This window comes from Branchiostoma belcheri, unplaced genomic scaffold (genome assembly GCF_001625305.1).
Source record: "Branchiostoma belcheri isolate BF01 breed outbred unplaced genomic scaffold, Haploidv18h27 scaffold24, whole genome shotgun sequence".
In the NCBI taxonomy this organism is placed as follows: Eukaryota; Metazoa; Chordata; class Leptocardii; order Amphioxiformes; family Branchiostomatidae; genus Branchiostoma; species Branchiostoma belcheri.
In genome coordinates this window covers 3,161,631-3,172,949 of record NW_017803843.1, presented here as the reverse complement: position 1 = coordinate 3,172,949, position 11,319 = coordinate 3,161,631, and the positions used below count along the sequence as shown (strand labels likewise).

Below are 11,319 nucleotides of genomic sequence, written 5' to 3'. Positions count from 1 at the left end.
CGAGCGCGGTTTCCTGTCCATATCCACTGTGACGGACCGGAAGTCGCGCGGAGTCTTTGTTCTGGCTGCCGACCGTGACCTTGGACGGTCCTTCGCGCGACTGGAGCAGACCGGAGCAGACCACAACTAACAAACCGCTGCGTTTGCTTGTCAGATAATTCGAGCTGGTGTTTGGAAGAAAGACTGTTAAACCAGAAACCAAGCAGGCAGTGAAAAACATAACATGACGGTAGTTACAAGTTTTCCACGGTTGTCCCTCTTCAATCAATATCATAATCTGTTTATTTCTTTTAAGGTATACAAAAATTTTAACCTTGTTGGGTTACATGTATATAACAATACCAGTCTAGTCCAGACCTCTAACAGACTCGGTGGGTTGCGGGAGTTAGCTGGCCATAGAAATACAAGTTTTTTTTCAGGCAGCCCGGCACGAAGTCTAGTAAAGACTAGTTTCAGCCTGATGGAAAGTGGTCCTGGCAGCAGTAGCGAACTGTTCCCGCGGAAATTCGGGTCGTGACCCGCCGGAACCTCCCACCAAGAGACCCGAGCTAACATCATCTGCCTGATATTCGCTGAGTCAGACTTCTGTTACACACAGCCGACCTTCTCCAGAACATGGTCGGTTGGGAGTATTTTTAGTCGTGATCGTGAGCGAGGCCATATCATTGGTTGGGAGTTGCGAGGTTTAATACGTGCTATTCTTTGATAGTCGTATACGCCAACCGAGTGAACCGACAATGAATTTTGAAAAACAAAAAATATCGTGAAAGTCGTATTCTTCTTGGATGCGACCAGAGAAGCGAACCGAATTTAGAATAGGCTTAATTCCAAGATACGCCCAACCCAGCGCCAACCTTGGTTGGGAAGTGGTCCGGAGCAAAGTCGTGGGACGGTCCTGAATGTGTGACAGGGTCTTGAACTACAACGACGTAACCACCATCGCCAAACAATGATTTTCAATTTTCATTTTCATCATGCGTTTGATAGATACAGCTATTTAACGATAAAACGGATTAGAGCCGGTGTTCGTTCCAAGTGTCTTCCTAAAATTCGAAGTGACCCTTTGCGACTTTTCCCATCAAAACGGCTTACCCGCCGACTCCCTTCTCCTCGTCGCCGAGATTCTTCGCTGCATATTTGGAAATCTGTGACGCTGCCGTTTGATCCGACGTTGTCTGATTTTCTCATCAGTCGTGACTAAAGCGGGACGCTGCATTCCGCGCAGACCGGCTGTAATGATGACACCCAGGAAATATGTCCACGATAAACCAGGGATGTCTCCTGCCGGGTGTGCGGGTCTGTTGGGGACCTTTACTTCCTGAAGGTGTATATATGACAGATTGAGCCGGATAAAATGTCATCCCTGACTCACGACAAAGGTTTAAGAGTTTATATATACAATACATACACATCATGTCTGTGCAGATCATGATGGTAAAGTTTATCACTTGAGGCTAGTCACGGTTTCCGCAGGTTGTATTACTAAATCCAAGCTACACAATTCCAAACATAAGTTTAAGATTTTACACTACAGTTTTTCAGCCTGTTTCTCGCATGTATTATATATGAAACTGATTTATAAAATCTTGTCCTGACACGGCCATGGTGTCGATGTGCCCCTGTCATGCTGCGGGCGGGCCGGCCCAGTAGGTGTTGATAGCTCACCTGCTGATCAGATGGGGTGTACATATATCATCCTGGCAACCTTTGGAGTCAGATCTCGTAAAACTCCCCCCTCCGATCCCCTGCAAGGCGCAGTGAATGTGAACGATATATTTGTTGAATTGAAAGTAAAAACCTATGCCTTCAATAACGAAATTTAGATCCAAAGTCGTTGAGGTTTGTATGTTGGCAAGTCGAAATCGCTAGCTAATACTGCGATAGTAAGCACCACAGAAAAGAAGATAAACTTGCCGACACTTACCGGTATCGATAACGGGCCTTGGAGTTCAAGTGCACGGTTAATAGGACACACGTGCGTGGCTTTGACCATTAAAGTCAGTAAATACAAGAACATACTGCCATTAGCGCTACTTACTCTCCAGAGGTTAAGGCTTCGGCTTACTTTTTACGTGTCAGTTAATGCGTTATTATCGGGCTTTATTTCTTGTACTGGTATTTTTTCCCCCAGCGTATTAGATACTGCCCTGCCAATGATACTGTACATGTGTTACCAATATGATACTGCCTTACAGCCACCAAAAGATCTCCTTGGAGATTAATCGCTACTCACTAAAGTTTGTATGTTGACAAGTCGAAATCGCTAGCAAATACTGCAATAGTAAGCATCACAGACGAGAAGATAACATGTCGACACTTGTCGGTGCGGTTTAAGCCGGTACCGATGATAGATAGGGGCCTTAGAGTTCAAGTGCACGGTTAATGAGACACACCTGAGCCACACTTGAACCTGACCTAACCCCGTGGTCAAACAGTCACAAATTCAGATATGAACATCCCTCATCCAGGACACGTCACATTTCTTATGCATACATGGAGGGAAAAGAATATGAATACGCTGACATGCCCCCATTAGAAAGAATAGCGGTAAGTTGAAAACGTTGTCATGATGACAAGGTAACGGACCTGTCTGTTTCCGATGGAGACACTTGTGCCGCACACGCGAGAGGTCACGGCGCACACGCGAGAGGTCAAGTTGATGCACCCTCCCGTCGTTCAAGGTCAGGAGAAAAATGCGGCGACGACAAACGTCTTAGACATCTGTATAACGGACAAAACGCGGTAGATTTCATGGGATACGGATGGGAAGAGGGGAAAAATGGGACTGAAATATCTCACTTCAGAAATGGGCGGAAGAAGAAAGGAAAGAAAGACAACAAGAAGGCATAGAAAGAAACGAGAAAACGGAAAAAGAACTGAGAGGAAAATTAACTGAATGTTGATAAACTTTATTGCACGAGGCACGGCTTCATGTACTTCATGCATTTAGACTAATCGATCTACCTTACAAACGACTATGTAGTATGAGGTGAGGATCTGCCTTTACTGTTGGAATTTCTAACGTTTTGCATTTTCTAAAGCATTGTCATATAACGTTATATACAATGCAGAGGTTGTCACATGTCGCCTTCAGCCCCTTTGCGAGGCTATCAAATGTTGCTGTAGGACGGGTTGGTTCGCCTGAGCTGACACTCCTGACAGTAACACACAAACACACGGCGTGTTCTTGTCCCCACCTGACTTCCTAATAATAGTGACTGCAAATTGGCTTAACTTGGCTACTTGGGGTGAAGAAATATTAGCGAGCCAATTGGCCACATTTGGGCCTTCACCTGCCTGCGAGCTCCTCTGGCAAATCCTTCACTCTATGCGGCCAGTAAAACCTATTTGGGGACCCACAAAAGGAGTCTGGTGAGACAAACACTTTTTAATGTCTTGTTCCATTCACGGAAGTTAATAATAGTGACAGTAAATGGAAAGAAGTTGGCTACATCAGGTGGCCAATTTCTCAGGACCTCCAGTAGATTGCCAACTCCCCAGGCTGGCAAATAATTCACTCGATTCGGTAAATTTCTACCTTGGATCAACTGATAATTCAAGCAGATGAGAATCTTATTTGCATAGTAATTGAGAAGAAACATTTATAATTCGTCAGTTGTAGAGTAGAGTAGAGTAGAATCTACGGCCAGGTAGGACGTTGTAAAGGATAACATAATTTGGTGAAGGTATGGATTGTTCTCGTTCTTGCAGACCGCGTCTGTGCCAGTGTGACGTCCTCGTGATAACATATGGTTGTTAGTAACTTGTTACCTTATGAGGAAAGTCACGAATGTTATTCTCGTTAATTCAGATGACGCCATGGCGTGTGTTTATATGTAAACACGTCCTGTGGACCGCCTGACGTCACTGTCCGGGTCAGTGTCACGGCACACAGAAGGACTGCGATATTTATATGAACCAGTTTGCGAAGGTATTGTCAGATTTACGTAACGCTACAGTACATTTGTTAACGTGACGTCATTTCATGCAGCCTTCCCATCCGAATAAGGTCCATTTCACTATTTGCGGAAAGAGGGGAGACATTTCTAGTGACAAAGTTGTAATGGGTGTGCTTACGGTACAATGTGTGGACAGAAGTTCCTTAATCGTTGAGCTATAAATCTTGACTCGGCCATGTCTAAAACTTCCGTGTCGTTTCCGAGACGCACGGCGGGGACATGTGGCCGGTGAGCGGTGCAGATCACCTGTCCGCACGGCGCACGTGGTGTCTCTGCTTTCCAGACGTTTCGCCGCCGCTAAGACGTTTCCAGGTGACGTCATGTAACGTTCAGGGTGGCCTTCTTAGGTTCCACTAGTATGTGACGTCAGGTCCTCGGTATTGACATTGACGGATCTCCCAACGTCGGAAACATGGAAGGCCAAATAGTAGTCGGTATTTACGTGTCAGTAGGCAACGTTTACTGCACCTCAATGACGACCATTGGCACTCTCTTCGGTGACAGTCCTAGTGGCACGGCAGGACAGGAACTTGTGGTATTTTCTCCCTTTCCTGTTTCCGCCTTCACCCTGACGACTGGCCCATACCGTGGGCGTCCCTGGCGACCAAAACATTGATCGCCTGGCCGTAAGGCGTAGTCACCAGACTGCAGTAGGTGGAAAGTAGTAGAAATTGCAACCCACGGATCCGTAGTCTGTCGACATTCCTTCTGCAAACAATGTACACTGTAGAAGTAGCCCACCCATTATTCGACATAGCTGTACTAGGCAGCGCCGAAGACCTTAATATTGACATAGCCGGCAAACTTCTCTGACATGGTACTATTTAGTATCTAATCTATATTGTCAATATCTACTATTTTCCAGCAACCCATTGCATTGTCCACCATTAGTAATAAATCGATATTCGCGATGATGACTGGTTGAGTTTATGTTGTATAACTACAACCTTGTATCTGTAGTTCAAGTCCATTTTCATAACAAGATAGCTGAATTTTGTACATGTACCGAGCTTGCACGACCGTCCCAAGAATTCCCCGTTTACAATCGCGCGATACATTTGGCAGAGCGCAAACAACACTGGCCTAGCAAGTTCCAAATTAACCAACACAAATTGTAAATGATGGTATCAAACAAGAAATCAGATCCAAGACTCAAAGTCGACACTCCCGACGGACGCCAGGATTACCGGGTAAACAGCGCTAATTGCTGCCCCGGTGTTCATTACTAACCGAGCTTTAATGGTTCAGGTCACCCTAAACCACCTGGCCTTCATAGCCTAGCATAGCCAGCTGTATGGATCCTGCGTGGTAACTATCAGAAAACTGCGCGTAGTTAGTTGTTGGGGAAAACATCCCAAGAAGGCTGCGATAGAGGCTACAAAAACTTAGCCTGGTTACCAAACCTATTGTAGCTCCCGAGTCCTACATCCTATTTGCGGAGAGGATGTAGGACTCGGAAGCTATAATAGGTTTGGTAACCAGGCTAACAAAAACTAAGAACAAACAACCAGACCAAAGTTACTCGTACCAGAAGAAAGATCATTCCATCTCGATAGTCTGAAAAAAACACGTACATCGTATTTCATGTATCGCAAACGATTATATATTACTAGACGTTTAGAACGTTTAACACCAATCAAAGACATTCAACAGTAACTAGGGACTAAAGTTAATCTCTTAAGCGTTCGTTTGATAATGTGCGTATGATACTGTTCCGTACACAGTACGGGTATTTATTTACTCAACTCTTATATAAAGGCATGTCTTGTCGATCAAAAAAGACAGAATACACCAAGAACAAACCTTTTGCGAAAATACGAGAAAGATGGGAGAATTTCGCAGAGACAATAATTTTCTATGGCCGACGCTAGACTAGCCTCTACCAGTGAGATCGAGACTAACTGCACTGGCATAGTGTGAATAATTTACCAGGGGAGTTTGCAATTGCCCGCGCAGTTCTAAGAGAAAATGTTTGCTTTACCGCGGCTCACTCCCCCGGCCAATTATTGACCCTTTTTTGTCAAATTCTACAATCGATAATCCCTCACACCCCGTTCCACTTGAGGGTGCGACCGGTGAGCGACCAAATATTTGACAGACCGCTCGATGAATCTGAAAATAAACACAGTACGTTTTGTGTGCTTTGTTGTCTTTCTAGCCATACTTTTGCATCTTGCATCACATTCCAAATACTGTCAGTACATTGTCAATAAAAACAAGGGTCACACAAAATCCAATTTTGGTCGCTCAACGGTTCATCACCGATCGCTGTCTGGTGGAAGGGTGCCTTACACTAGTGGCGGCTAGTCGACCGACACGCCGTTTTTATCTACTTCCTCTGTATAAGAAATCCGGAGAAGACGATGGCGGGTTCGTTTTTGCTGCCGTCCAAGACGCTGCCGATCCTGAGCTCGGTATGGACCCTGTCCTCGGCCTGCAGGACGATGGCCGCCCCCTGGGCCAGCATCTCGGTCCCGGCCCGCCCCGTGCTGTGTGCCATGGCCACCGCCCGCCCGTTCCGCAACAGCAACACCGCGCTGTCCGTGCCCTCAGCCTTCCGCATACCGAACGAGAAGTAGTACACGCCGCTCACCTGGTGGAGAAAAAAAAGGAAACGTCAAGGTGAACGTGCTGATCTCGGGCCATTTGAAAAAGTAGCTATCTGAGTCAATCTTTTCTGTCACTGGTCGTGAGGAAATTCCTTTATCTTGTCGACAAGTATAATAAACAGTAGACCACGGCTTAACGTCCCATCCTAAGGACTGTGACCCTTTCCAGTAGCGTTCATGTCGCGCGATAACAGCTGGGATTCGAACTACCGACGTCTAGATTCAGAGGTAGGGTTGCTTATAACAGGACTATATACGCACCTGGCACACGAAGACGCCCGACGACGCGTCAAAGTCGTCGGCGACGTTTGTCGGTGTCTGGTCGAACGTGATGACGATGTTGCCGTCCATGGCGGCCAGGTCGTGCGAGCGCACCGCGGTGAAGGCCGGCAGCCCGTTGTTCCTGGAGCCGACGATCTGGCCCACCACGCCGAGCTTGTGCGCCTTCTTGCCGGCCCGTCGGGCGGAGGAGCGAACCTTCTTCCCGCCGGCGCCGCGGACACCGGGAGCGCCGGGCTCCACCAGGTTAGCGGGGCCATCAGGCTTGCCAAACACTAGGGGAAAAGGAGGCGGCAACACATGGTCCTCAAAACGTTTCTCGACAAGATTTGAAAATGTTCTTTTGTCTTTTATTTTGAGGTTCGGAAACTTATTAATGGCAGTGGTTAATGAGCTATAATAAATGTCTGACAAGTGACAACGTTTGGGCTACGGATCACTGAAATGCACTGAACACCAATATGGCGACACTTGCAAACATACTGATGAAGCCACATGGGTATAGTCGACAGTAAGCTAAATCTAAATATGCGGCTTTGGCCGTGGCTGGTGAGTCATTGACATGGATGTCAGCTGTGCGTCGTCCTGGCAGCGGGCGGAATGACATTGATGACAGCTGTATGTTGCCATGGCAGCGGGCAGAACGTTGTTCGTGTCGCTATTCGGGACACTCGAGGTCACGACTACTGTCATAGGGGAAACAAATTTAGAACCACATCCAGATACAACTACACTTGTATATACAGTGTGGATACATTAGTCGTCATGGGAGGGGCATTTGTTTTCAACAACATACATGACGAGTGTTGTTTAGTGCCCAGTCACATAAGTCATGCGATCGCAAACTGAGGGCATTCTTGGGACAGTCATTACTATGTCCTGCAAAGATTGAATGAAAAGACTGCCTTAGATCCTTGTCGGTGTTGTTCTGTCACATGTCATAGCCTGCTTGAAAATCTGCGGCATAAAAATCGTACGCTATATTTACGGCCATATTAAACCGACAGCATTTATTTCAATGACCATTGATGTGCCTACAGATAAGATAAACGTGATAAAGGACCTGTGCCTACCCCGTTCCCGTTTGTTGTCGGCTGTGACGCCCTGCGGCCCGCTTGGTCTGCTCACCCTGCCGGAGTGCGTCCCTCTGCTGTACCTGTAAAACCCCGGGTCGTCCTCGCAGACGCACTTCAGCTCCTTGCCGACGACGCTGCCCGCGCACAAAAGCAGCAGGACGGCAGACAGGGATAATTCCTTCCAAGACGTTCCCATCTTCAGACGCAAGACGACGTGACGCCTTCTCTCTACGTTTCGGAGCTGCGTAACGCCAGCGGAATGCGTGACACCGTAGAACAGCGGAGAAAACTAACACCCCAACTGTGCGCCACTGATCCGCCACTACGTGTCACTTTTAATTGGGACGGACGGAGAATGACATTCGCACAGAATTGATACGGGCATGGTGAACTGTTGAGTGCACGCCACCGCCCCATTCCTAAAGACATTGTTCGGGATCGGTTTTCGCTACTGCGGACGGATAATCGTGTTTTTTGGACCGGAGGGGGAGACGGAGGCGACTGATTTGTCGTTCCGAGGACCCCGTGTGGCTTACTGGCGTCTGGCAGCTCTCTCGACTCTCAATTCACATCAATGTCAACCGCAAAAGTTAGAATATGTAATATCAATTACGATATTCTAACGTTGTGTCATGAGGCGATCTGTGTAATGACGGAATTTTGATTATGAGGATAGATAAGTCTGAGTGCGGAGTAACAGACGTCAGGGCGCATCCGGAAACACGGTTTTGGCGACAAAACAGGCCGATTGATGCCATGGTCGCTCAGGTGTCTGAAGCAACTAACTGAATCATACCTGATCATTGTCGGTCTCAATACAAGGAGGTTTTCCTTATATACACGTATATACACTGAATTTCATAATTAGAGTGATTTTCCGTTGTTCTGCCGGAAGTATCAGCTTATGTGAAAATTTTACGGACAAAATGGCGCGCGCTGATCTGTAGTCACGTGACTGATGTTGATGGATAGGGAGGACTGCTGTAATGGTCCAGTAGTGTCCGACTTTATTGCGTTGTTGCCAGTTACCTCACACAGCCTCGTTAGCGCAGTAGGCAGCGCGTCAGTCTCATAATCTGAAGGTCGTGAGTTCGATCCTCACACGGGGCAGATTTTTTCTCTTTCAAACAAAAAAAAATCGAAGAAGTATTTCGAGTCTTTTTTGTTGAATTTCTTGTCTCATCCATTAATGTGAATTTCTCTCCGTTTTCCGACTAGAACCCTGGCAACAACCGGGCCAACTTGTCCTTGTTGTTAGCTGGATCATGACCAGCTCATGATTCTGGGCCCTCTTGACCTGACTTCCAGATAGAGCCAACGCACACACAAACCCAAACTAAGTTAGCAAGCCCCAATGTGTAAGATCGGAAAACGAATCTATAAGCACTTGGGTTGATAAGACTGATACTTTCCACCATTACTCTCTTGTTTTCTTACGCAGAGGCTGGAGGTCCCGTGTTTGAAGAGAGCCATACCTCGATCGAACACGAAAGATCCCACCAAGAGTAGGAATCCATCCCGGTGTGAGTGGATCAAGCCTTACAGTCCGGTCTTGCACAGCTTGTGTTACACCTGAAGGCAGTTTACTGGTCATGCGACATAAGCAGAGGAAGGTAGCACATGACCTGTTTTTACAAATTAAGGCTCGGCATGCGGACAGTAGTGTGCTGTCGATTACAGCACCAATCCTCTTAGTTCATTTCCGACGCTGCCAAGATAGGTTTAAATTAAAGTCCATTACGAAAGGCAGACCAGTAGTCTGTTCTCCTTAAGTAAGCGTGCAGCAGACATGGTGTGACCCTTGCCTGTCGCACGCTTGTTTAAGACTCCTCATGTCCCTAATATACATGTACCTCTTCACTGGGACGAACGCTATAAATTGTGATCTTCACGGAATCCGGGTGCTTCCACTTCACGACACCTACTATGATTAAAAGTCACTTTATATAAATTACGCGTGCTTAAATATTACATTTACGCTACCTTTACGTCTGTCCGTAAAGCGTCGCAAGTGGCAAGTCAAGGCCAAAAAGATGCCGGAATAAAGTGCCCACCAACTGTGGAGCACCTGGATGTCTGACCTTCATCACAAAATCAAAAACAGATCTGCAGAAACTGGTCTAAAGGTGAGACATGTATGACAGGAAATTCGGCCAAGTCTTCAAGGCGCCGACACCTAATTGTCTTCAAACATAAACACGTGTTCTTTGAGCCTACTTAAGCAGTAGGTTGGCAACAGTGTGTGTGTGAGCTGAGCAACATCTTAAATTAAGTATCAGCATCAAAGCTCATCTGTCATGGTAGCTAACATGATTTGAGCTGTTACTGACACTTGCCATGTTTCTGGTAGGGTTGCTAGTAGCACTTTAGTTCACAGCTCAAGCGTTTGTCCAAAATCTGTTTTAGTACGTTACTTTTCTTTCTACTATGTCAACTTAAATCAACACCTTGATTACCAACTTCGTCCTTCTTTGACCCCAGTGTAGCTGGAGTACAATCTGGCCAGTGTACATTCTGGTCAGGGGTACATTCTGGCCTGCTACAACAGGTATCTTACAATCCCAAGGAGAATCAGCAGTTAAAGTTAAAACAACTGGATAATTTATTGTTGGTTCAACACAATCAACAGCTGTAAAAAAACTTGATTCCTCTAAGTCTAATATCATTAGAATATACAAATCTGTATTAGTAGTGTCATAATCAATATTTTATTTTCAGATTTTTACTTGGTTTGTAGTGCAAAAATTTCCAAGCACTTTACCTTCACCTACAGCTATGGAGACATGTGACTTTCAATTTCATAAGACTTCCTGCATCTAAACTAAAAAGTGTTAAATCTTCATATTTTGTAGTTGTTTCTCAAGAAGTTCTGATGGTGGAGAAAAATAACACTTGTGATGCTTCTCCTTCCACACCCAGCCTGCACTCCTCCATCCTACTCACCAGGCACATAAACAGCCTGGCTTAAACTTTAGTCTTTGTTAAAAGCAAACGCTGACAGTTTGCTGTTGACGGAGGTAGAGAGGGGCCTCTTCTTTTTAGCTTGGCTGCCGGCATCTTCAAGTCTTTTGTCTCCAACATTTTCTCCCTTAAGACCCTCATCATCTCCTTGGAAGGTTTCTTCACTTTCGGATTCACGCTTCCTTTTCTTGAGGTCGGCGTCTTGAGATGTGTTGGACATCTGTTTGGCCTTCTCGTTCCAGTCCTGTGTGAGAAACGAAGAACAGAAATGAAGCAGTTTAGTTCACTAAAATGCAGCATACACAAGTAAAATGTACACATTGAATCATCTGCTTTGTTTCTTACAAAATCAATCTCCTTCTGTTGATCAACAAATCCAGCAGAAGGTCGCCACCAGTGCAACCCTTTCCAGTAGCATGCTAGCAGGGTGAACAA

The 11,319-nt window shown here is 46.1% G+C and overlaps 2 protein-coding genes and 1 non-coding gene across 5 annotated transcripts in view; 1 reads left to right on the top strand and 2 right to left on the bottom strand.

Annotated features, from left to right (window-relative positions):
• Positions 1-5,496: 5,496 nt before the first annotated feature.
• LOC109471211 (cerebellin-3-like) lies at positions 5,497-8,975 on the bottom strand. The gene is made up of 3 exons (XM_019770500.1): positions 7,921-8,975; positions 6,830-7,122; positions 5,497-6,552 (listed from the first exon to the last, which is right to left on the bottom strand). The coding sequence occupies exons 1-3, from the start codon at positions 8,117-8,119 to the stop codon at positions 6,289-6,291; spliced, it is 756 nt and encodes a 251-aa protein (XP_019626059.1). The 5' UTR covers positions 8,120-8,975; the 3' UTR covers positions 5,497-6,288.
• Positions 8,961-9,033, top strand: Trnam-cau. The gene has a single exon. It is a non-coding gene; the product is annotated as a tRNA-Met (tRNA).
• A 1,468-nt stretch (positions 9,034-10,501) lies between these two features.
• LOC109471164 (WD repeat and HMG-box DNA-binding protein 1-like) overlaps positions 10,502-11,319 on the bottom strand; it is a 20,809-nt gene continuing 19,991 nt past the window's right edge. For all 3 annotated transcript variants that reach the window (XM_019770446.1, XM_019770445.1, XM_019770448.1), the window contains exon 28: positions 10,502-11,128. In XM_019770446.1, the coding sequence (XP_019626005.1) occupies positions 10,895-11,128 (234 nt within the window). In that variant the 3' untranslated portion in view covers positions 10,502-10,894. The remainder of the gene's footprint in view (positions 11,129-11,319) is intronic.

What these genes read in the sequence shown, in the direction of transcription:
- LOC109471211 (XM_019770500.1), bottom strand. Translation starts at nt 8,119, where the DNA reads ATGGGAACGTCTTGGAAGGAATTATCCCTGTCTGCCGTCCTGCTGCTT. An exon ending in CGACAACAAACGGGAACGGG is followed by an intron (nt 7,123 to 7,920) that starts GTAGGCACAGGT and finishes CTTTTCCCCTAG; the next exon opens with TGTTTGGCAAGCCTGATGGC. An exon ending in CGGGCGTCTTCGTGTGCCAG is followed by an intron (nt 6,553 to 6,829) that starts GTGCGTATATAG and finishes TTTCTCCACCAG; the next exon opens with GTGAGCGGCGTGTACTACTT.